The 24,690-nt window shown below is 49.0% G+C and overlaps 2 protein-coding genes across 6 annotated transcripts in view; one reads left to right on the top strand and one right to left on the bottom strand.

Annotated features, from left to right (window-relative positions):
* The window catches only part of SLC13A5 (solute carrier family 13 member 5), a 29,042-nt gene extending 23,032 nt beyond the window's left edge, over window positions 1-6,010 (top strand). For 2 of the 3 annotated variants that reach the window (XM_061390785.1, XM_061390786.1), the window contains exon 12: window positions 269-6,010. In XM_061390785.1, coding sequence (XP_061246769.1) covers window positions 269-394 — 126 coding nt within the window. In that variant the 3' untranslated portion in view covers window positions 395-6,010. The remainder of the gene's footprint in view (window positions 1-268) is intronic. The other variant, XM_061390787.1, reaches the window with a different exon arrangement.
* A 2,075-nt stretch (window positions 6,011-8,085) lies between these two features.
* C19H17orf100 (chromosome 19 C17orf100 homolog) lies at window positions 8,086-24,466 on the bottom strand. 3 transcript variants are annotated; one of them, XR_009731275.1, is made up of 4 exons: window positions 23,752-24,069; window positions 21,557-21,714; window positions 16,889-17,521; window positions 8,086-15,524 (listed from the first exon to the last, which is right to left on the bottom strand). XR_009731275.1 is itself a non-coding variant. In XM_061390791.1 (3 exons), the coding sequence occupies exon 1, from the start codon at window positions 24,448-24,450 to the stop codon at window positions 24,073-24,075; it is 378 nt and encodes a 125-aa protein (XP_061246775.1). In that variant the 5' UTR covers window positions 24,451-24,466; the 3' UTR covers window positions 8,086-15,524; window positions 21,557-21,714; window positions 23,752-24,072. The 3 variants fall into 3 exon arrangements, 1 of the variants encoding a protein (XP_061246775.1); XR_009731274.1 differs by having other exon boundaries at window positions 8,086-17,521; XM_061390791.1 differs by lacking the exon at window positions 16,889-17,521 and having other exon boundaries at window positions 23,752-24,466.
* Window positions 24,467-24,690: the final 224 nt, after the last annotated feature.

The following is a 24,690-nucleotide window of genomic DNA, read 5'->3' on the forward strand; positions in this document are numbered from 1 at the left end:
GAGGCCCAGTTTTCCAGGTGTCCCAGTGGGCCTGGAGAGTCTGCCTGTCCTGCCTGTTTCCCAGGCTGCTTTGAGCAGTGATGACTTGTACTGGACGAAGTTACTCTGCCTGGGGGTGGGTTGAGGACAGAGCCTGGCCTGGGGACGGGAGGCCCAACCAACAGCTTTGGTTCCCTTCTCCAGAGCACGGATCCCCGTGTCCCACTCACATTTGTTCTGACAGCCTGGCAGACCCAAGAGTGCTAACTTTGACCCTGTTCTTTTCCAGATGAAAACAGGACTAATAATGAACGTCATTGGAATCACCTGTGTATTTTTGGCCATCAACACCTGGGGACGGGTCATATTTGACTTGGATCAATTCCCTGACTGGGCTAATGTGACCACACATTGAGACTTTGGAAGAGTTGCAAGACCATGCCCATGGCCCCCACCCTCCCAAGGACTCTTGAACCTTCCAGTATGACTTGCCACAGAGCTTTGGGGTTCATGTCCCAAAGTGACCCCATGATGCCCACACCCTACGGAGACCCAGCTGACCAGGCCAACTCTTCCTCCAGGCCTGGGGTCTCAGCTGGGGATGGGCTTTGAGAGGGCAGGCTCTGAAGTGAAGGGAGCCTGCCGTGAGTCTGCTGGCATCCATCTTTGCTGGGGGCCTGCCATCACCTCTGAGATGGTCAGGGTCCTGTCCCCACTCAGCCTTGAGCTGGCCGCCCGGGGCTGGGCTCTGGGGTTCACTTGTCATTCACATGGGAATCAGATCCCAGCTTGGGAGGTGAGAAAACAACCTTCCAGGCCCTGTGCCTCTCCCAGCTTCCCTTAGGCTACCTTGGATCCCTCCTGGCACTAGGAGGGGTCAGTCCACAGCCCAGGGATGGAGTGTCTGGTCCTGGGCAGCTTCCCACTACTAGAGTGAGAGTGGGAATGAGAGCCTCCTGGGACCACTGGGAGTAAGGATGAGGAACTTGAGTTGCTAACTTCCGGATGACACTGCCTGCTGCACCCCACTTGTAATCTGCTCAACTGTAACTGATGATTTAGACCCACTCCCCAGCTCTGCAGGACACCTCCTCAGACCCCTTCATGGTCTGGCTGACATTTATTGGGATCCTCCCCGGCAGGTTAGTTTGTCTCTTCCAGAAGATGCTTTCCTGCCCCATGACAGCTGGGGTCACACTATATATGGGCAGTGGTCATACTACATATAGGCTCCTTTGGGCCCATAGCTGGAGACCTTGGTCCACCCTCACCTGCAGGTGCAGGGGGATGGATAGCTGTTAACCACCAAGAGCAGGCTTCCTTCAGAGCCTGTCTGTCAGGCCGGAGTTTGGGCTCCTCTGGGGAAAGCTCCCTTTGCTGATTGGCCCTGGCAGCCAAGCCTGGTACGGACAGAGCATCGCTGAGAACCAGCAGCGCCCAGTGGTTCCCGAGCAGACAGCTCCTGCCCATGCGTGAATCTACCTGAAGATATGGGACCAAGATTCCAGAGTGGCCTCTGAGAACCCTCAGAACCTCGGGGAGAGATGCGTGAGAGAGTCCTGTCCTCTTGCCCACCAACCCAATTTTCTTTCCTTCCTGTGCTGCGCCACTGATGGTATTTTTCAGAGCAGGAGAAAGTCTGGGAACCTAAAGACCCCCACTCTCTCTACTCGAGGGCCAAGCATATACAGCTGGTTCCTTGCGGTGGGGTGAGTCCTGACCGTCCTGTCTCCAGTGGAAGGTGCCCCAGGCTGTCTCTGGCTTTCTGCTCTGTGCAGGACGGTGGGGTGGGGAGAGGCAGGTGGATGAATGAACACTTACACGTTGCCCACTTCCACTGTGCCAGGCCTCCCTGCACCCTGCTAACGATCTCATTCAATCTCTGCTGCAGCCTGTGAGATAGGCAGGTGTTATTCACCTCCTCTGTATTTCATTCGGACTGGGGCTCAGAGAGGCCACATCGTGTCCAGTAGTCACACATCCAGTTAGTGGCGGCTGAGATTCTGATTCAGACCTGCCACTGCTATGTCCACTGCTGCTTCCTTTAGCCATTAAGGGCCTTGGCCTTGTGGGGCCTGTAGGGAAAGGTGGGTGACCAAGAGCAGGTCTACCCAAGGCCCTGCCTGCTCAGGGATCATCAACAAGAGCCCCATGCTGCTGCCTCCTCTGAGAGGGCTCAGAGCTGTCCTGGAACAGATTGGGCTGGTCTTTGCCCTAGAAGAAACAAAGCCTTTGGTTGGCGAGAGCAGTGTGGAAATGGGCCAGCTGCTCTCCCACCAAGGTGAAACTGCACCACCCCTTTATCACTACTCCCTACACTGCTGCTGCTGACATGTCTGCCCTCCCCCCCTGCCCCCACAGTGAGGGCTCCGAGGACTTGCACAGCCTGTGGGGTCCAGTGCCGCCACTACCGCAGGCCACCACAAGCGTGATTAGTAAATAAATGATCAGTATGGTCAATTGGATGCATGCCTGGTGGTAAGTGAGCAAGGTCAGTGAAGGTCACCCAAGGTGGGGAGTGAAGGATGAGTAAGACTGGCCGAGCTGATGGGGGAGGATGTGGTGGCGTGGGGGAAAGGGTGGGGAGATTCCAACTGATTGAGGAATGATAAGAAAGCTGGGTGGTGCTTCAGGAGAGCAGATTCCAAGGTCGAGGAGGCTGACCAAAGGCTGTTTTTAAACAGCTTCTCTTGAACTTGGCTGGAGTTGCACTAACGCTTGTGGCCAGTGCCATCTGGATTGCTTTCAGCTGCAAGTAAGAGGAAACGTAGCTGGCAGTGACTTAAATTATAAGAGCAGCATTTGCAGTTCAGTCGCTCAGTCGTGTCCAACTCTTTGTGACCCTGTGGACTGCAGTATACCAGGCTTCCCTGTCTTTTACCATCTCCTGGAGTTTGCTCAAACTCATGTCCATTGAGTTGATGATGCCATCCTATTAAGGGCATCTAATGTCTACTTACCAAGAAGTCTGGAGCTAGACAGTTGCTGGCACGGGACCAGCAGTTCACTTGGGCCACCAAAGACTCGGGCTTGACCATCCACTCTGCCATCTTAAGGATACTGTGGCTTCACTGTCACGCTTGACTCTCACACTGTATACACTTGCATTGAAGGCAGGTGTACGGGATGGGGGCTGATGGTGCCTACTGCATTTTCTGCTTTTAGTAGGAGAGCAAAAGTTTTCTCAGAAAGCCCCTACAGTCCTCCTTTTATGTCTTGTGGGCCAGAACTAAATCATATGCCCACATTGAGGCCAATCGCTGACAAAGGGGAACTGGAATACCATGAGACCAATTAGGATGCACCTTTTGGGCTTGGGAAATTGGCCTATGTTTCCTGAAATCAAGAGATATCTACTTACTATGAAATATGAGTCTGGCAGGAGGAGAAAAAAAAAGGCTGGGAGCCCTTGGGTAGGTGATGAACCAGGGTCTGGTTTTATGACTCTTTCAGAGGGCTACCCTCACTCCAGGCTACTTGAGTGGCTCCCTTTCCATGGAATTCAGTAGAAACACATTCTGTGTTTGGTCAAGAATTTCACCTCTGCCTCCACTTCCAGGAGAACCACTGGTTCAAGAGGCTAGAGTCTGAGTCATGGACGAAGCTCAGTCCTGATGTCAGATACTGAATAAGTAAGCCCACTCTCTGGGCCTCAGCTTCCATCAGGGAGGGGCTGGACTACAGCATCTGTCAGGGCCTTTCCCCAGAGTCATGTCAACCATTTGCCCACTGACCCCTCACTTGCTTGGGCCAGGTGTGGCCCCATGGTGTCTCAGCTTAAAGTCTATTACATGGCCCATTCCCTGCCCCCATCTGGGTCTCAGCCATTTGCTGAAAACTCTGAGACCTTTTCCCCATTGATATTTTGCCTCTTCCATTTTGTCAAGAGGTTCAATACAAGACCCTTGATTTTTCTCAGCACACAGCAGACATATGGGCCCAAGGTGAGCCGAACACATATCCTGACCATATGTGTTGCTCTCTGAACTGTTCTGCCAAGGACTTAGGACTCCACAAGGATCCTATGCATTCCAGGATTCCTTCTTGGATCCTGTCCCTCTGAGCTGAGAACTTCCTTAGGGCCTCCTCTGGCAAAGCCAGTGAGCAGGGCATCTCCCTGGCAGGTGAAGTCTCCTCCCTACCATTGCTAATGCACAAAAAGCATGGATAATGAAGCTGTTGCTCTGCAGGGAGTCAGCACAGTGGCACAGAGTCCGGTTCTCAAAAAGAATACAGACATTCCCAGGTAGGACCTTTGATGGCATATTCTTGTTTGTGGAAATAAAGATCAAATGCTGGATTGTCTGTTTAAAAACTACACTTGGCAGTCCTATTCTTAGCTCAGAACTCCTTCTATGGTGCTCTCTCCCTTGGTTCAATATCAACTTAAAAGCCTTGTTTTCTTTCCACCAATGATGCATTTTTTCACATTAAAAATTTTTTTCATCACGATAAATCTTCCATGTCATGGGATGGGTTTTTATATTCTTCAACAGAAAGCTTATCATTTATGGCTGAAATCCTTGTGCCCAGATAGATATATACTTGTTTATTTACCGTGGTGTCTTGACCCAGGATTCAGGTTCTCACTTCCCTGCCCTGGACATGCCTTCCAGGAGCTTCTCTGATAGGCTTGTGCACATGCCAACTTCCACTCTCAGAGACACAGGCCTCCCGCTGCTGGCAGTGTTAGAGCAGCAGGCTTGTCTCTGCATCCAGCTACCAGAGAAAGCTTCCTTGGTGGCTCAGAGGTGAAGAATCTGCCTGCAATGCAGGAGACCCGGGTTCAATCCCTGGATTAAGAAGATCCCATGGAGGAGAGCATGGCAACCCACTACAATGTTCTTGTCTGGAGAATCCCATGGACAGAGGAGCCTGGCAGGCTGCAGTCCTAGACTTGGCAAAGACCTGGACATGACTGAGCGATTAACACACACATGCTTTTTCAGCTACCAAGGGTAGAGAAATATGACAACCCAACCTGTGGAGAGCCTGTTATCCAATCAGGAAATTTTAACTAGTTTTTATATCTAAAAAGTTAACATGAACACAGTGAAAGAAATTCCAACAGGTCAAAAAAGCACTGAGACATGCCCCTCCCCTTCAGACCCTGGGGCCTCCAGGCCCTTCCAGAAAGGCAACACTTGTCCAGCAGTTTCTTACATGTCCTTCCAGACGTGTTACATGCATAGTTAGCTCTCAAGGGTTGGCTCCAGGATCCCCCAGGTACCAAAATCTGTGGATGCCCAAGTCCCTTATATTAAATGGCCTAGTCCAGTCAGCCCTCCATGTCCATGATCTGGCATGGTGGTTGTCTTCTTTATTACATCTGCAAGCATACTATACACATTTCTGTCCTGGTTGCCATTCCTCCCCATGAATTTATCTGGAGATCATTACATTCAGCACATGTGAAGTTAGACTCCCCCTCCCTCACTCAATAGTTAATTTTGCTTTTATTTTTTAAAATTATTATCGTTTGGCCATTCCTTGCAGCTTGTGGAATCCCAGTTCCCTGACTAGGGATTGAATCCAGAACCCTGGCAGAGAAAGCATGGAGTCCTAACCACTAGACCACCAGGGGATTCCTGGTTTTGTTTTCAAAGTGAGGTAAAATGAGATGTGAATCGCACAGATCTGAAGTGTACGATTCAGGGATTGTACACACTGTATACAACATGTAAGCAGAACCGTATTTCCATTTCCTAATGCCCTGAAGTTTCTCTTGCCCCTTCTAGGAATCCGCATCTTCCTGAGGCAATCGTCGGTATGATTTCTATCACCATGGGTTGGTTTTGCCTGTTGAAATTCACATCAGTGGAATCATACAGTGTGTACTCTGGTGTCTGATTTATCTTGTGCAACACCACTTTAGAAATTCATTCCCGTTGTGTGTACGCATTCCTTCCTTTCTTTGTTGTGTCGAGTAGTTTCTCATTGTATGACCATGCCACGATTTGTTTATTTTTCTCTGATGGATATTAGTGTTGCTCCAAGTGAAGACTATCTGAATAAAGCTGTTATAAAATTCTCTGCACAAATCTTTTTGTGGACATGTGTTTTCACTTCTCTTGGCTGTGTGCCTAGGAGTAAGCCTCAGTCTTTTTAAAAGCTGCATAGTATTCCATGGTAAGTGTGTGTATGTGTTTATTTGCTAAGTCGTGTCCGACTCTTTGCAACCCCATGGACTGTAGCCCATCAGGCTCCTCTGTCCATGGGATTTTCCAGGCAAGAATACTGGAGTGGATTGCCATTTCCTACTCCAGGGGATCTTTCCAACCCAGGGATCAAATATTGGCAGGTGTATATTGTATAATAAACAAGACCCCAGTTGATGGGCATTTGGGTCATTTCCAATCTTTTGCTAAGACTATAGTAAACATGGCTGTAGTTAAACCTTTGTAAACCTATGTAAGTAGAATACTTTTTGAGAATGGCATGCTGGATGAAAAGGTATATGTCTTAAAATCTGGAACAGAGGGGAATTCCTGGTGGTCTAGCGATTAGGACTCTCTGCTTTCACTGCCAAAGGCCGGGGTTTCATCCCTGGTTGGGGAAGTAAGATCCCACAAGCTGCAGAAAAAAGAAAAAAAAAATCAGGGACACATATTGCCAACTTGCTTTCCAGAAAGGGTCTGTCAATTCATATTTTCAAGCACTGTGCAAGAACCCATATTCTCACATATCCTAAGTAATCAAATTTCTCAATCATTGCTACTCTGATGGTTGCAAAATGCTCTCATGACTTTCACTCCTATTTATTTAAATTGCAAGTAACACTTATTATTTTTTCACACATTTATTATCCATTTGTGTATCCTTTTTCTTCTTTTTTTGGTAAACTCCCTTTTTCTTATTTTCTAAGAGATTTTTTTTTTTTAAAGGTCTTTTCTTATTCACGTATAGGACCTCTTTATATATTAAGGAAGTTAGTCATTTGTCATAAAAGTATTTATGTGCTGTGCTTAGTTGCATCGGACTCTTTGTGACCCTGTGGACTGAAGCCCGCCAGGCTCCTCTGTCCATGGGGATTCTCCAGGCAAGGATACTGGAGAGGGTAGCCTATCCCTTCTCCAGCGGATCTTCCCGACCCAGGAATCAAACCGGGGTCTCCTGCATTGCAAGTGGATTCTTTACAAGCTGAACTACCAGGGACGCCCCAAAATATTTATAGTGTATGTTATAATCTGGTAAAAAAAAATTCTTCTTTTTAATCCTTCCCACTTCCTGCCCCCCTCCAGCTATTCTCACATATTTTTCCATAAGAATTTCTGAATCAGCTTTTCTAGCTCAAACAAAACAAAACAAAAACCGGGTTTGCAGTTACCTCTCTGGCTCTCTCTTCTCCAACTTGGTCTCACTCTTCAGGGTTTCTTGACCTCGGCATGACTGGGATTCCTACACAAATCTTTGTTGTAGGAAGCTGTCTGTGCCCTGCAGGGTGTTTAACAGCAACCTGGCATCTATTAACCGGATGCCAGCAGCAACCCCACGCCTCCCACCCCAAGTTGTGTCCATGAAAAATGCCTCCAGGCATCCCCAGTATCTGAGAACCACTGACACGCTCCGATCTAGCCACACAGGCCTCCTCGATGCTCCTAGAGCACGCCAAGTGCGCGCCTGCCTCATCACTTTCTTTAAATGTCTGCTCAAGGGACTTCCCTGGTGGTCCAGACGTTAAGAATCCACCTTGCAATGCAGGGGACATGGGTTTGATCCCTGGTGAGGGAACTAAGATGCCACAGGCCAGGAAGCAACTAAGCCTTAGAGCCACAACTAGAGTCTGTGCACCACAACAAAATATGCAACTAAGATCCGACAGCAGTGCCCCCACCCAAATCTCTGCTCAAATGTTACTACTACTCAGCCTATTTCAAATTATAACTCCCCATCCATCCCATGCTCTCTATACTGTCCTTGATTTTTCTCTCTTGCATTTCTCAGTTAATATACTATATAATTTACTTCTCCAGCTCTTTGTCTCTCTCTCTCCCATCTTTAAAAATGTAAGCTGCACAAAGGCAAGAATTTTTGTTTTGTTCATTCCTATGTTCCCCTATGCCTAGAACATACCAAGTACATAGTAATGACTCCACACATATTAGATGAATAAATGAATCACAGCAGGTTTATATATTAGGTTAGACGAGAAATGCCATCTTTACAATGTTGATCCATCTTACATAACAAAATGGTATTTTCCCACACATTACAACTTTTTGTCCCCCTGTAAAGTTTTAAAATTTGTTACAAACAAGGGACTTCCCTGGCAGTCCAGTGGTTAAGACTCCAAGCTCCCACTGCAGGGTATACGGGGTTTGATCCCTGATTGGGGAATTAAGATCCCACATGCCTCAAGGTGTGACAGAAATAAATAAGAAATACTTACAAATAAGAAATACTAAATGCTTTTTGCACTAAACATTTGCCCAGGCTGTTTTTCTCCATTTGTGTACTTAGGAAGCTAAACTCCTTGGCTCACAGGAAGGGAGGACAGGCTGTGAGCCCAGAACCAGACCCGGTGATTTCCTTTGTCAGTGACCCTTGGGCCTGTGGTTATGTCTGGAGGCCCCTTGCTGCCCATTTTCCCCATCACCCAGACCAAAGAGCTTCTTCACAGGCTCCTGGCGGGGCCTCCACCTTGGATAGTGGCACTTCCTAGGCGTCAATCTCTGTCCTCCTTCCTGAAAGGGGGCCAGCTCAGGGACATTGAAGAGAGTGGCTCAGGACAATCCTACTGCGTGCGGCCTCCCCAGAGACCCAAGGGCTCGTCTCTGAGCTCTCGTGTGGGGCAGGTGACAGACACGCTGAGGGTGACCTTACCTTTCCTGGTCAGCCTGACAGGAGGGGCCTGTGCTAGTGGACAGACTGTCCAGCAGAGCAGGGGTGTTGGGGTGTTGGCCTGTCCTTGGCAGGCTCTGTCTGTGAGGAGAGAAAGAGGGGCCTTCCTTCCCTTTCTCTGTTTTCCAAGACCCTTCCAGATGGGCCTCTGCTCTCCACCTCACACTGCACTCCCAGCCAGGCCTGAAGTGTGGGAGTAGCGGGGAGACCCAAGGCACAGCGGAGCTCTGGACCTCCCCCTGGGTGTGGTCTCTTGCCTGTGGAACAATGGCCCTCCCTCAGTCTGAGAGCTCTGGGCGGGGCACACGGGGGAGCGGGCACTTGGTGAAGGGGTTGCTCTTACATCGTCAGCCATCGATGCTGCTCTTGGAGTCTCCTTTCTGACAGGGGCTATGAGGATGCCCGTCAGGACCACAGGAGCCTCAGGTCCCCAAGGTCAAGGTGGCCTCCAGATGGATCTGAAGCTGTGACTGGGTACCACCCCGGCTGGAGGAAGACCTTTAGAAGCAGTAAGCTCCAACAGATTATGGTCCCCTCTCCTCTTGTGTGGGGCTTCCCTGGTGGCTCAGCAATAAAGAATAGGCCTGCAATGCAGGAGACAGGGTTCGATCCCTGGGTTGGGAACATCCCCTGGAGCGGGGCATGGCAACCCACTCCAGTATTCTTGCCTGGAGAATCCCATGGACTGAGGAGTCTGGTGGGCTATGGTCCATCGGGTCCCTGAGTTGGATGTGACTGAATACACGCACACACACTCTTCTCTCTCTTTCTCTCCTCTTGTGTAAGTCAACATGAAATAAGATGATGTTTGGGGGGTCAGACCAGAGGCCCTGACAGTACAAAGTGCTGTGTGCTGTCCTGCCTGCCCTGCCCCCAGCCAGGCCTGGGGCCTCCCGAGGTGGGGGTGCGGCAGCAAATCTCAGAGTCCGGAGTCCGGAGCCGGAGCCGAGCCGGTGGGCAGGCCTGGGCGGTCTCAGAGGCTTGGCGGGGGGCCCTGGAGCTAGCAGGGAGGCAGGGAGGCAGGGAGAAGGGGAGAGGCCGGCTCCTGGCCGCTGTGGGGCTGCGGCAGTGTCCTGTGGCTCACCACTTCACATTTATAGCTCCAGTGCTTCTCAGCTTACTGTCCCTGCGGTGGGAGGCCCGGCTCTCTGGAAACCGCAGCTGTGGGTTGTTGGGTGCCTGCCTGGGTGCTGAGCTGTGAGGGAGGCTCAGAAGCTTCCCAGGATGGTGAGCCTCAGCCCCAGCCCCCTGCCTCAGGCTTGCCCAGGTCTGGCTGGAAGCAGGAGGGACCTGCCATGATACTGAGGGCCCCCTGGTACCCCTCACCCAGTTGGCCCTCCGTGAGGAGCAGGAACCTTGCTGGAGAGTGGGGTGCTCCCTAAGGGCCCAGTGGGACTCTGGGATGAGGGAGCTGATGGAGGAGGGGAGGGTGAGACTAGAGGAGGAGGCTCACAGAACCAGGGCGGGGGTGCCCTGGGCTTGATTCTCTCTCTCTTCTTTTTTAAAGACAACCTTTAAAAAAGATTATGTGTTATTTTTCACTCTTTTTTTAGGCTGCACCATGCGGCATGATGGATCTTAGTTCACTGACCAGGGGTCGAATCCATGCCCCTGCATTGGGAGTGCAGAGTCTTAACCACTGGACCACCAGGGAAGTGCCTGGAGCTTGATTCTTGATGAGCGCACAGGAAGCATGGAGTGGCTGCTCTCCAGTTGCAATTTCTCACCCTGCCAGGTTTCACACACGGCTCCGGTGCTAGAATGGCCAGCCCTGTGCTTTCCGTGCCTCGTGGTGTGGCCCTCAGCAGACTGGTGCAGCAGGTGTGGCTCCGTTTGGCCAGGGAGGGGTCTGAGGCTGGGGGAGGGTGGGAGGTAGGTGAGCTGGCTAGATGCCGGCAGCCCAGGAGGAACCAGAGAACCCCAAGCCTGATCCCAAAACCCCATTCCCATTACCGTGCCATGCAGACCTTGAGTTTGGTCTGAACTAGGGAATAGGGTCCTGTGGCTCAACAGAGACTTGGGAGGAGCAGGGCCTGGCATCTGGAGCCAGGGGCCCTGGATCTGCCCTGCTCTGGCTCAGTTAAGGGGCTGACTCCCTGCCCTGCCCCTCTGCCACCCCACGGGCCGTGGGCCCTGACGAGGGCAGGTCAGGGAGGGAGAGAGGGAGTCTGGGGCCAGGCAGGGGACAGGCCCCTGGGGCGTCTGGAAACTCTCACCCTGCAATCGAGGGAAACCCCAGAGAGCAAACAGAGGAGGGGACGGGGCAGATAGGGCCATGATTACTGGGTGTGTGGGGTGTAGAGGCGCCCTGTGGGAAGGCAGGGCACACCTTGGAGAGGTGAGGTGGGAGGGGAGTTACTAAAATCACAGCTGATTTTCGTATAAATAGTATACCTATGGGGCATGTTTCTTTTTTAAAGTCAGGTTTTATTTCTGTGTTCCCCTCCTCAGCAAACATCCTTGGCGTGCCAGCTCTCGGTGGTTTCAGCCTGGTGACTTGGGCGGCTGGCTGGTTCAGGTCACGGTGCCATTGATCTGGGTCTCTGAAGCAAAGAGCAATTCAGTCCTACATTTACCGACCCCTGCGAGATGCATGCTCTGCGCTGAGAGATGGGGTCACAGGGAAGACTGGGGTTCTCTCCTGGCCCCCTAAGGCATACCCAGGCAAACAATCCTCCTCCTGGTTGTACTGGAGCAGACAGGTTTGGCCAGAATCAGGGAAGGCTTCCCAGGATCTATCCCTAGGCATAGTTTTTTTTTTTTTTTTCCAATTATTTGACTATTTTTCTTGGAGGATATTTGCTTTACAATGCTGTGTTGCTTTCTATTGTATAGCAAAGTGGATTAACTATACCTATAAACATACCCCCTCTTTTCTCCCATTTTCTCCTCTCCCATTTAGGTCACCACAGAGCACTGAGTGGAGTTCCCTAGGCTGTACAGTAGGTGTTCATTAGTTATCTATTGTATAATAGTGGTGTAAATATGTCAATCCCAGTCTCCCAATTCATGCCATCCACCACCCCTTTCCCTCCTTGGTAGCTGTCCATTTGTTCTTCATCTGTGTCTCTATTTCTGCTTTTCAAGTATGTTCCTCTATACCACTTTTTCCAGATTCCACACATATGTGTTAATAGACGGTATTTGTTTTACACCTTCTGACTTCATTGTGTATGACAGTCTCTAGGTCCATCCACATGTCTGCAAATGGCACAATTCCGTTCCTCTTTCTGGTTGAATAATATTCCATTGTATATATGTACCACATCGTCTTTATCCATTCCTCTGTTGATGGACATGCAGGTTGCTGCCATGTACTGGCTATTGTAAATAGTGTTGCAATGAACATTGGGGAGCATGTATCTTTTTGAATTACAGTTTTCTTGGGGTACATGCCCAGGAGTGGAATAACATGGCAGTTCTATTTTTAATCTTTTAGGGAACCTCCATGCTGTTCTCCATAGTGACTGCACCAATTTACATTCCTGCCAACAGAGTAGGAGGATTCCCTTTTCTGCACACCCTCTCCAGCATTTATTATTTGTAGATTTTTTTGACAGTGGTCATTCTGACTGGTGTGAGGTGATAACTCACTACAGTTTTGATTTGCATTTCTCTTAATAACTAGTGATGTTGAGCATCTCTTCATGTGTTTTTGGCCATCTGTACGTCTTCTTGGGAGAAATGTCTATTCAGGTCTTCTGCCATTTTTTGAAGACCATCTTTTGATTGGGTTCTTTGTTTACTTGGTACTGAGCTGAATGAGCTGTCTGTATATTTTGGAGATGAATCCCTTTTTAGCTGCTTCTTTTGCAAATATCTTCTCCCATTCTGAGGACTGTCTTTTCTTTTCGTTTATGGTTTCCTTTGCTATGCAAAAGCGTTTAAGTTAATTTAGGTCCCATCTAGCCATAGTTCACTCCTGTCATCTCCTGTTTGACCACTTCTAATTTGCCTTGATTCATGGACCTGACATTCCAGGTTCCTGTGCGATATTGTTCTTTACAGCATTGAACCCTGCTTCCATCACCAGTCCCATTCACAACTGGGTGTTGTTTTTGCTTTGGCTCCATCTCTTCATTCTTTCTGGAGTTATTTCTCCACTGATCTCCAGTAGCATATTGGGCACCTACCGACCTGGGGAGTTCATCTTTCAGTCTGTCTAGTCAAGGCTATGGTTTTTCCAGTAGTCATGTATGTATGTGAGAGTTGGACAATAAAGAAAGCTGAGTGCTGAAGAATTGATGCTTTTGAACTGTGGTGTTGGAGAAGACTCTTGAGAGTCCCTTGGACTGCAAGGAGATCCAACCAGTCCATCCTAAAGGAGATCAGTCCTGGGTGTTCATTGGAAGGACTGATGTTGAAGCTGAAACTCCAGTACTTTGGCCACCTAATGTGAAGAGCTGACTTATTTGAAAAGACCCGGATGCTGGGAAAGACTGAGGGCAGGAGGAGAAGGGAACGACAGAGGATGAGATGGTTGGATAGCATCGCTGACTCGATGGACATGGGTTTGGGTGGATTCCAGGAGTTGGTGATGGACAAGGAGGCCTGGTGTGCTGTGGTTCATGAGGTCGCAAAGAGTCGGATACGACTGAGCGACTGAACTGAACTGAACTGAACTAGCCATAGTTTTGAAGGATGAATAGTTTTTCAGACTCTCCTTTTTTCTTACAACAAAGAGTAGGCAGCCACAGGTATCAAAATAGTAACTGAGAGACAGGACACAGGCCCTTCCCTTTGAGAAGTCTGGTAGGAGAGCCATGTGAATAGTGACAATAATGTCCTAGATGTAAAAACAGAAGTGCAGAAGCGTGTGCAAGATGCATCAAAGGCCAGAGGAAGGAACTGTTCGTTCTATAGCGGGACGTGAGAGCAAGGGTCGGAGCAGGGAGCTGGCTGAGGCACGGAGCCGTGTGTAGCAGGAGAGTTGTGCTCAGGTACTGGGACTGGACTGTTTTGGGCCCAAGTGCTAAGCAAGCTGCCGGCGGTGGGGGGAGGGGGAGGGGGAGTGTGAGACCACCACCCAGCAGCTGGGTGCAAGCCTGGTGGTTTCAGGCCAGCTGCCTGTGGACGAGCCATGAGATCTGGGGAGACGTTTGACCACTGGATTCCGGTTCCCACTCCTTCACACATGAACTAGTGGCCTGAAGCCCCACGCTTGACCTCTCAGCTCCACGTCCTCAAGTCTAAACTGGAGATTGCGATAACACTAGTCACACCTACTTGGCAGGGGTGACATGAGTAAATGGGATGATACAAGTGAAGGGCCTCCGACAGAGCCCAGACATGCAGTTTATGTAAAGTGGGAGCTAGCTGATCTCCCTGCCAGGGTAATCTGGAGGCAGGCCTGTGTGTGGGGGCGGGGGGCACGGGGAGGAAGGGCAGTGGGGCTCCAGGTCTGTGGGCAGGGACAAGCCCACTCTTGCTCTACCAGGGGCTGAGAGGTGGTGTTCTTTGGTGGATCCCAGAGCGGGTTAGTCACAGGGGCTGCCTGTGTGAGCCCGGCTGGCTTGTGCTCTTTGTGCTTTTTCTCTCCTCTTTTCTAAACCAGGCCCCTTTGGGCAATGCCAGCCTATCTGTGACAACTGTGCCCGATGGCCAGGGCTTGGCCTATCTGACCCTGGGACCCTGGTCAAGGTCTGGGGCAGGAATCTTTCAGAGTGCAGAAGCTCCGAGATGGGCCTGACTGTGGGAAGCAGGCCTGCTCCAAGGATGGCGCCTCCAAAGCTTTCCAGGCCCTGGCTCCAGGCCAAGGCTCAGGCCGGGCAGAGCATCACAGCATCAGGGGTCTTCTCAAGGGCCCAGTGCTGACCTGGCCTTCGTGCAGGCTGCTCTGGGAGGGGCTCCCCTGAGACGGGTCTCGTGAAAGGCCAGTTACCTGCCAGTGCTTGGCGTCCAAAATAGAATCTGAAGGAGCAGCAGAGCCTTTAATTCAATGTGTCTCAACAGCGGGTCGGTGTGGGGATAACTATGATCTGACCGGTCTTGGGCTATAATTACGGAGTCAGAATGAAAAATTACAGGCATTGTGTGGGCTTGTTTTAAATATAACGTAATCCACACCGTCCTCTCTCTTATTTGCTAGATTTGAGGTGCAGTCTTGGGCAGTTGGCACAGGTTCTGCCTGACGTGTAGCAGATAAAAATGGCCCTTGCCCAGTGAAAAGGGCATGGCAGGAGGCCTCCCCAGACCCCTCGTGTTCCCGACTGCCCACGGCCCGTAACCCACAAGCACACGTGCACATGGCTCCGCGCAGGCCTCTGTCGTCCACGTTATCTGTGCCCCGCGTCTCCCCCACCAGCCTCCCTGCCTCCAGCCTCCCCCAGCCAGTCCACCAGAAATATCTTTGTAAAACACAGTCTTGAGGCTTAAGACCCATTAATGGTGGTGCCCCTCTGTCTATAGGGTAAATCCATCCAACTCCTAGTTCTTTCAGGTCTTGGCCCCAAACCACCTTTCAGCATCTTGTCTGGGAACAAGAAGCAGCCATAGAACTGAGGTGAACGGCTCGGGGTTCCCGACTATGCGGGATTAAACTCACAGGCTCCATGTCTCATGAGCTGAGTGAGAGTCTGAGCAGGTTATCCCATCCACGTGCTTTAGCTCCCTGATACTGTAGGTTGTTGAGAGGATGGCATGAGATAACACATTCCTGGGATGACCGCAGGCATGTCTCTTTTCCTCACCGAGTCTCAAATTACCTATTAAAAGGAAGAGATAGACTCATTGCCTTTCGGATCAGTAAATGTTTTTAAAGTGATATTTCTTCATGTAGTTGTATGTGGTGAGACAAATATGTGTTATTAGCTCAACCTTTCTGGAAAGCAAAGTCGAAAGACTAAAAACATGTTTATACTCTATGTGTATGAATAATCTAAGGGGAAATTCAAATTGTGGACAAAGATTTATATTTAAAAGATTTTTACCTCAGTGTTTCCCCACCACCCTGGTGTGTTTTTACATCCTTGAAAAACAAAACACATAGATGACAAACATTGGGATAACAGTAAGTATTACTACTACTACTACTAGTACTACTAAGTCGCTTCAGTCGTGTCCGACTCTGTGCGACCCCATAGACAGCAGCTCACCAGGCTCTGCCATCCCTGGGATTCTCCAGGCAAGAACACTGGAGTGGGATGCCATTTCCTTCTCCAATGCATGAAAGTGAAAAGTGAGAGTGAAGTGGCTCAGTTGTGTCCGACTCTTCACGACCCCATGGACTGCAGCCTACCAGGCTCCCCCGTCCACGGGATTTTCCAGGCAAGAGTACTGGAGTGGGGTACCATTGCCTTCTCCGACAGTAAGTATTGGGTTAGCCAAAAAGTTCATCCAGGGTTTTCCATAGTAAACCCCAAACAAATTAACTTTTTGGCTAACTCAGTATTTATTTGTGTCTCACTCAAAACTTGTATGTAAGAATTAAAAGTGTTTATGAAGAATATTTCACTATGTTGAAAATGCTTATAATGTATAATTTAAAGTGAATAAAGTGCATACAAAATTGTATAATATATACTGTATGATCTTGGTGATAATAAAAATATTATTTTTACTTATAATTAAAATGATCTTTGGTGAATCTATGGTACTGTATTCCCTTCTTTGTTGTTTTCTGTGTTTTCCAAATATTTAAGAGTGGGCATGCATTTTTATGGGCTTCCTTGGTGGCTCAGTTGGTAAAGAATCTGCCGGCAATTACAGAGACACAGGTTCGATCCCTGGGTTAGGACGATTCCCTGGAGAACGGAATGGCTATATACTCCAGTATTCTTGCCTGGAGAATTCCATGGACAGAGAATCCTGGTGGGCTACAGTCCATGGGGTCACAAAGAGTCAGACGCAAGTAAGCAACTAACACTTTCACTTTTATCATGCATTTGTTATATAATAATGGTTTTAGAAAGAGCTGAGTTATGTTGAAAACATTAAATGAAAGGGCAGAACGCTTGATGTTAGAGTTCCTGTCTGGCTTTTAACAATCTCTCTGACTCTAACGTTCTAGAACCATCCACGGAGTCTGAGGGGTGACTGCAGAGGCCCAGACCCCCCAAGGCCCGTCTACCTTCAGTGACAAGTGGCGGCAGGCAGGTCTGGTGCCTGGAGTCAGCAACTCGCCAAGCACGGGGGTTCGCCGAGTGCAAGTGCATAGCTCCCCTTGAGGTCAGCTGCTTTTCTGAAGTCTTTCTGGAATCTTCCCAAGTGCCCAAGAACCTTCAAGACCATTGGAAGTGGAGCAGTGTGCCAGCCCCCCATTCCTGCCACACTATGGAGTGCTGGGTGCTCTCCATCTACCTGGGGCCAAGGGGGTTTTCTGCCTGAGAGGTGAGCTCTTTCTGCCACTTTGGGCAAAAGGCTCGCTGGAGTCGTTCGCCTCTATGGGCCCCTCTGCTGTCACCTATCTGGACTTTGGGACCCAGCTCACTGGCTCTGTCAGACCCCACATTCCCAACTGCCAGGACATGCAGGTCCGTTTGGCGCGTTGTCCCGAGGACGGAGAGCCTGGAACACATCATTAGAAGGGCTCACTGAGGAGGGACAGCCTGGTCATTCCCAGCCATTTCCTGGGAGGTCAGCCCAGAGGAGCCCCCGCTGGAAGGAAGAATCTCGTCTGAGTTCACTGGGGAGGGCCCAGTGTCTGGGTCCAGCCGGCAGCGTGTCAGGGCTCGTCCAGGACCGTCACGGATCAGCCACGTGTCTGCCCAGTTAGAAACCAGAGAAAAACAGGATTCAGAGGTGGAAAGATGGAGACCGGCTTAGAAAGAGAGAGGCTGACACGCAGTGAGAGGCAGAGAGAGACAGACACACAGGGCCTACAATGCAGGAAGGCCATCGAAAGAAGGGACCAGTACCTACAACACGCTCATCCTCGATGCAGTCAGGGAAATGCACGTTAAAGTAGCTGAATGTGCTACTCCACACCTACTAAATTAGCACTCATTAGGGAAATGACAACATCTCATGCTCTGAGGCTGTGGTAAAGCCAGCTTAAACACACTGTCAGGGGCCCTGCAAATTAGCACAGTCTTCTAGGGAAGGAATTAGGCTATACGGCTCTCGAGCTATTAAAATGTTCATCCCCTTGCCTGTGGTAATTAAACTCCTGGGAGTGGGTTGCGAGGAAACAATTCAACAGAAAAATAACAGGCTTGTACATTAAAGGATGACAAGTGCAGTGTTCTCCGTTCTGTCCAACACACTATAGGAAGGCTGCTATAAATATTTACACAAACAGAGAATATGAAGACTGTGGTACATGCAAATAAACAGAAAATAAAACTATCAGTACATAAAAAATAATACATACGTGATCCCACCATCTGGATGTTTGGGCGGCCCCACCCTTGCTTGTGGGGAACAGTGGTCCTTGGCTCCTCACACACTCCTGTCTTCCCAAGGGACCTGCCCTGCCGCTCCCTGTCTGGAGCTCTCTAACCATGAAGCCTGATCCGCAGACCTCAGACTGGTGGGGAGACAGTCTCAGCTGAGGTTGCCCACCTGGCCAGCTCACTTGGGTGGCCCCAGAGAATCTGGGTAATGCCCGCTGAGTCTCTCCAAGGTCATACCCCAAGAAGTCAAGCCTGAACTGACACCATGGAGTTGCATTATTATTTAAGAAAAGGGATAAAGTTTGATTTTGCAGGCTCTGAAGTGTCTTGCTATTTTCAAGCACAGCAATCTGTTTAAGCCAGCTGCAGTCTGGACTCCCAGCTGAAGCATCATGAGGTGAAGGCAATTTATAACAGAAGGCAAAGGGAAGGAGGGCTCATGGGGTCACCTTTCCTGGCCTACCCCAACAGTAGGCACAGATGTGCTTCTGGACTTGAATCATCCAGTTTTCCTCTTCCCCTAGCTCCTGGCGACCATCTCAGAAGCTGGCACTGAGCAGGAATTCAGTAAATCGTGGGTGAATAAAAAGAAGGGAAAAAAGACCATGTAGTATGAGTGAGCATGTGTCACTGAACAATTCTGTCTTTATTCAAAGCCCGTCCGGCTTTGCAAATGTGTCCTTAATTGTGCTCTGGAGAAGCTACATCCCCTGTGCTTTCCCTGCTTACTGCCAGGGGATGCCCTTGCCTTACAGGGGGGCTAAGAACATTCAGTGACCATGCCTGTGTCCAGACAAACCAAACCTTGTTCATTCGGCCAGGGCATAGTTACTGGGCACAAAGAGGCTTTGTGATAGTCCCTGCCCTTGATGTGCTTTCAGTCTCATGGGAGAGACAGGAGTAAACAACGAGGAGTAATTTAAAGAGCAATCACATGGCTGCTATAAACAGAGGGAGCAGCAATGGGGAGTGAGAAGATTCGGGAAGCAGGCTCAGGGTCGGGTGGAAGACCAGGCTCCTTGGTGGGGGTGGAAATGGAGCAGGGCTTTGAGGACAAGCAGGATTTTCTCCTCCATGGAAACTAATGGAGGAGAAAATTTCAAGGGGGGGATGTTACAGGAGGTCAAATGCTACAGGGGGATCAGAGAGGATGTGGACCGAAGAGGCTGCCGGATGTGACACTGGGACTAGCAGAAAGAGACTTGGAAAAAAAAAAGAAATTAAAAAAAAAAGAGAGATGTGGGAAGGCTCTCAGGCTCTCCAGCCTCTCGTGTCAGCAGAAGCTAGTAGTTAAAAGAGCACAAGCTCTGGAGTCAGCTTGGGTCTCAGCCCCTCTTCTTCTTGGCTGGTCACTTGGGGTAGGTGCCTTAACGTCTCTGTGCTCCCGTGTTCTGACCCACCTCATGCTGGTGTGAAGGATATAGGGGTGCTCTGGACAGTGTCTAGGGGAGAGGGAGTGCTCACCGTGTGCTGGCTGGTCTCCACTCTCAAGGCTCCTTTTGGAATGGAACGTGTAACTCGAATTAAATCAGTGTGGGCGAATTACACGAAGATGCTTTAACTTTCAAGATGAACGTGTCTGGGCGTAATCCTCAATCACGGGGCCTTAGACCGAGAAGCACCAGACATGGAAGCAGCTCCAGGGTGTTAGGAAAAGTTCAGAGATGAGAATCCAGCTTGCGGGTGGAGGTTGGGAAGTGGCTGCGGTAGTGCCGCCTGGAGTGCTCCCGGGGAGGGCCAGGCAGCTCCTGGCGCTCTGGTCCCTCTCAGAAGTGGTCACTGCCGCAGGCAAACAAGCTAGATTATCTGTTAACAACTGTGATTTTCTGTCACCTCAGGCCTGGCCTCAGGCCTCTCTGCTGCCTAGCATGCCCCTGAGATTTCTGCTCAGCTAAGAATCAGCCTTGTGGTGTGGGGATGGTCTGACCTCTGCTGTCCACGGTCTGTCATGGCACAAACTCAGACACTGTCATGGACTCAGAGGATGCATTTTCTTTTTTCAGCGTTCTGGACAGTGACTCCCAATATTAACATAGTTTACACTGTGACAGGGCTTCCCAGGCAGTGCTAGTGGTAAAGAACGCTCCTGCCAATGCAGGAGATGTTAAGAAATCCGGGTTCGATCCCTGGGTTGGGAAGATCCCCTGGAGGAGGAATTGGCAACCCACTCCAGTATTCTTGCCTGGAGAATCCCATGGACAGAGTCCATAGGGTTGCAAAGAGTCAGATACGACTGAGGAAACTTAGCACACTGTGACAATACAGAAAAATTTCACAAAGCAACTCTTACCTTTACTATGTGTGAACACTCTGATATATTCTGTATTTTCTATTTTTTATTTCATGAGTAAGAAAAATTATGATTACAATACAATAAATAGACCTCACAGTCCCAGGCTTTCTCATGCATCTAAAAAACCAATCACTTAGGGAACTAAATTAGTGCCTCCTTTCCCAAACACTAATCAGTGTGTTCCATATCACTTTCAAATTTCTGGCCACACTGAAGGCTGACTGTTTATGGAATCTATTTTTTCTTTAAATCAATTCATTTAAACATTTAAAAATGCCCACTATAGCTGAAGTAAAATATTGGTGAAATAACAAGTATGAATGTTAGTTATATACATATATATAACTATATATATATATAATACATTTATATTTATATTATATATAATTCACTGTTAAAATTCAACATTCAAAAAATGAAGATCGTGGCAGCTGGTCCTATCACTTCATGGCAAATGGATGGGGAAAAGAGTAGAAACAGTGACAGATTTTATTTTGTTGGGCTCCAAAATCACTGTGGACGGAGACTGCAGCCACAAAATTAAAAGACACTTGTTCTTTGGAAGAAAAGCTATGACAAACCTAGAAAGAGCATTAAAAAGCAGAAACATCACTTTGCTGACAAAGGTCCAGGTGGCTTTTCCAGTAGTCGTGTATGGATGTGAGAGTTGGACCATAAAGAAGGCTGAGCGCCAAAAGAATTGATGCTTTTGAACTGTGGTGTTGAAGAAGACTCTTGAGAGTCCCTTGGACAGCAAGATCAAACCAGTCAATCCTAAAGGAAATCAATCCTAAATATTCTTTGGAAGGACTGATGCTGAAGCTGAAGCTCCAATATTTTGACCACCTGATGCAAAGAGCCAACTCATTGGAAAAGACCCTGATATTGGGAAAGACTGAGAGCAGGGGGAGAGGGAGAGACAGAGGACGAGATGGTTAGATAGCATCACCGAGTCAATGGAGTTTGAGCAAGCTCTGGGAGACGGTGAAGGACAAGGAAGCCTGGCATGCTGCAGTCCATGGGGTTGCAAAGTTAGACATGACTTAGTGACTGAACAAAAGAAAAACACTGAAAAAAAATTTAATTATCAAAATAAAAAATGTTTTCATACCTCCTAAAATCATCTTGCAGCAGTGTCTGCATTCCTCACTTTGGGAATCACATATTCAAAGATTGGTCCAAACATCTCATTTTCAGTGGGGGCAGTGAGGCCCAGAGGGATGAATTCACTTTCGGAGGTCTAGTTTCTCAGTCAGTGGGAAGGTCAGTCTGGTCAGGAGAGAGAAAAGAGAAAATAAAGGAATCAAAGTCTTATCAGTCTTAACATTTTTGGAGAGAGGCCCTACCCTGTAATCTCATCGGAGCCCAGATATCAGTGTAGAGCTACCTTGGCAGAGCCATTTTAAGCCTGGATCTTAGATACTCTTATCTTTGGAGGTCCTGATCCATATCATATCACATGTATTACAAGACGTGCCCATTGACCCTTATTAATTTCAATTTTTCTATTTTCTTCTACTTGTATTTTGAAGCCAATGGATTTTTGAAGCTTCAACAATTTTTTGCAGGTCCTAGGATTACAGCCTGCCATGCCTAATGAATAAAGTGGCCCTGGGACTGGTAAAGAATCTCATCAAAGACACACTAAAGAACCATTTAATTAGCCCTTTCTCCTGGTATCTTTAATGGGTAATGTGGACAGGCCACTGACAACTAAATGAATGAGTTTCCAGTGGAAAAATCTTTGCTGTTCTGAGAGTCCAGTGGAGGCAGTGCTGCTGCAGGTAGGCTAAGTGCCATGTGACTGGCAAGGTGCTCTCACTCTGTGCCTCAGTCTCCTTATTAAGTAAAACAAAGGGATTAGATTCCAAGAGAGTCAATAATCTAGAAATCAAGTTCTTGGCTTCTTCACAGTAACCTTTCTACCAGTTTTCCAGGTACGACTAATAAGGAGATCAGGAGCATTTATTGCAGAAAGGTCTGGAAGGGTATACACCAAGTTACTGACACGAATTATTTCCAGAGGGAGAAAATGGAAAGCAATGATGACAGATTCTTTACACATCTTGAATTATTTCACTTGTTACATTAAGCACGTTATCACTTTTGTAATGAAAACATTGATAAAGAACAGTTAAAGAAAAGCAACCACTTTACTCATTTAAAAACACCGATTAAGAGTGTGTATCTAATGCACATGGTCTGTCACGTTAAAAAGAGTGAATAAGCTCACCAAAAACTAAAATCCCAAAGCATTAGTCTATAGCAGAAGTTTGATGAAGCAGAAGCATCAGGGGTGCCTCTGGGGTTTTATGACATTCCCCTGGCCTGAGTCCTATTCCAGTGCACTCCCCTGTAATTACATGAATTAATGTGAGTAATGAATCACAGTGCCTGCCAACAGCAAGTACTCTATCTCCCAATGAGGTCCCACAGAATCCAGGTCTTTACATCCTGCTAAATGGGATAAATAGCACATATTGTTGAAAGCAGGGATGTCCCTTCATTCCCAGCCAAGGCCACCTTGAATGGCTCCACCTACTAATCTATTAAGATTTGCTGATCTAGGCGGGTAGCCCTGACCTGCCTTCAGTTGCTGCTAACCAGGTTAACTTAGAAAAACTAGGTACTGGTCAGCATATTCTCTATCACATCACCTGTTTGTCTCCTTCATAGTGCTCATCACGATAGAAAACTCTTGGTTTGTCATCTGTTGTCTGCCTTTTCACTAGAGTGTAAGCTCCCGGAGGGCTAGGACCCTGTTTGCCTTGTTCACTGCTATAGCCCAAATGCACGCCCAGCACAGAGTAGATGCTCAATAAATATTCCTCCCCTGCACCTCCTCAAATCACAGGTCAGGTTTCCTTCCCAAGATTATTCTTGATTGTTGACGTTGACCTTCACTTTTCACTTTGAACTACATGTGACCTCTATTAAAACCTGTGTGTATGGCTACCAGGCACAAGGACTTGGCATAAAGAGAAATATATTGAAACATAAACAGAGGCCAACTAATTAATTAAGGAAAGTCTGTTGCTTGCACCTCAGGTTTACAGCAGGCATATAATTCCACTTGTTATGATTTGTTTGCTCCTTGTCCCTAAGTTTGAAGCAGCCAAGGTCATTCAGTGAGTGAGCGATAGTCGCTGAGTTGTGTCCAGCTCTCTGTGACCCCATGGATTGTAGCCTGCCAGGCTCCTCTGTCCATGGAACTCTCCAGGCAAGAATACTGGAGTGGGTTGCCATTTCCTTCTCCAGGGTTGAAGCAGCCAAGGTCATTCAAGGGGCCCCAAATTCAAAACTCACCTGCCTTGGAGGCTCAAACAGTCTCTTTTCCATCAGCTTAACACATACAGTATCTAGAGCCTAAAAACTTTTTATGCAGGCTTCAAATTAAAATAGTTCACTGGGTCAAAGGCTTGCCTTTGGTCCAAGGTGCAGGAGGGTCAATGAATGTTGGCTAAGTCCCGAAACCGCAGCTTGGCTCTTTCTTAAATTGATTTGTGGACTGTTTCCAGGAAACCAAAGATGATCGGTCCACCTGGCAGCAGGCAGGCTGCGAACTGGAGGCGATTCTGCCCTGGCCAAGGGCCATGGCCCTCTTGTGGCCCCAAGGAAGGCAGCATTTCATCGGGCCTTTTGGACGTTCTGGCGGGCGGCCGGCTTCTCCCGCCGCGGCGGGCTCTCCACGCGGTGCACAGACGTCTCCACACGCAGGGACGAGGCCCTGACGTGGCGGGAAGCCGTCTCTGTGAGCTGCGAGGCGGTTTCCACGTGCTGGGAGGACACCTCGAGGACTCGAGGGAGTCGCTTCCCAGAGGGGGAGACGGAGGGCCCCTCGCTGCTGCGATAGGTGGTCTCCACCTGCCGGGAAGATGTCCGCACGTGACGGTAGGATGTCTCCACGCGGTGGGACGAGGTCTCCACGCTGACCGTCGCCTTCTCCTCGGAGCAGATGGATTCCGCCCGGGCCGGAGAGGGCTTTCCCCGAAGGGGTGAGGCCATCTTATGGGGGTAACAGGGCCAAGCTGACCTTTGGAGGCCCCACAGCCCCACGATCCCCGAAGGATTATTTTATACGGTGAGGAGCGACGTCACATGCCATTGTGATGCAGGGAGAGCGGTGGTCGAGGGTCCCGCGACCCACGTGGAGGCACCGTGATCTAGGGGCGGGGAGGCCTAAGATTCCTTGGGAACCCTGGGTTAGTCCCCTCGAGAGCCCCCGCACCGCCCCCTATCCTGTCA

The sequence above is a fragment of the Bos javanicus genome, chromosome 19 (genome assembly GCF_032452875.1).
Source record: "Bos javanicus breed banteng chromosome 19, ARS-OSU_banteng_1.0, whole genome shotgun sequence".
Classification (NCBI taxonomy): Eukaryota; Metazoa; Chordata; class Mammalia; order Artiodactyla; family Bovidae; genus Bos; species Bos javanicus.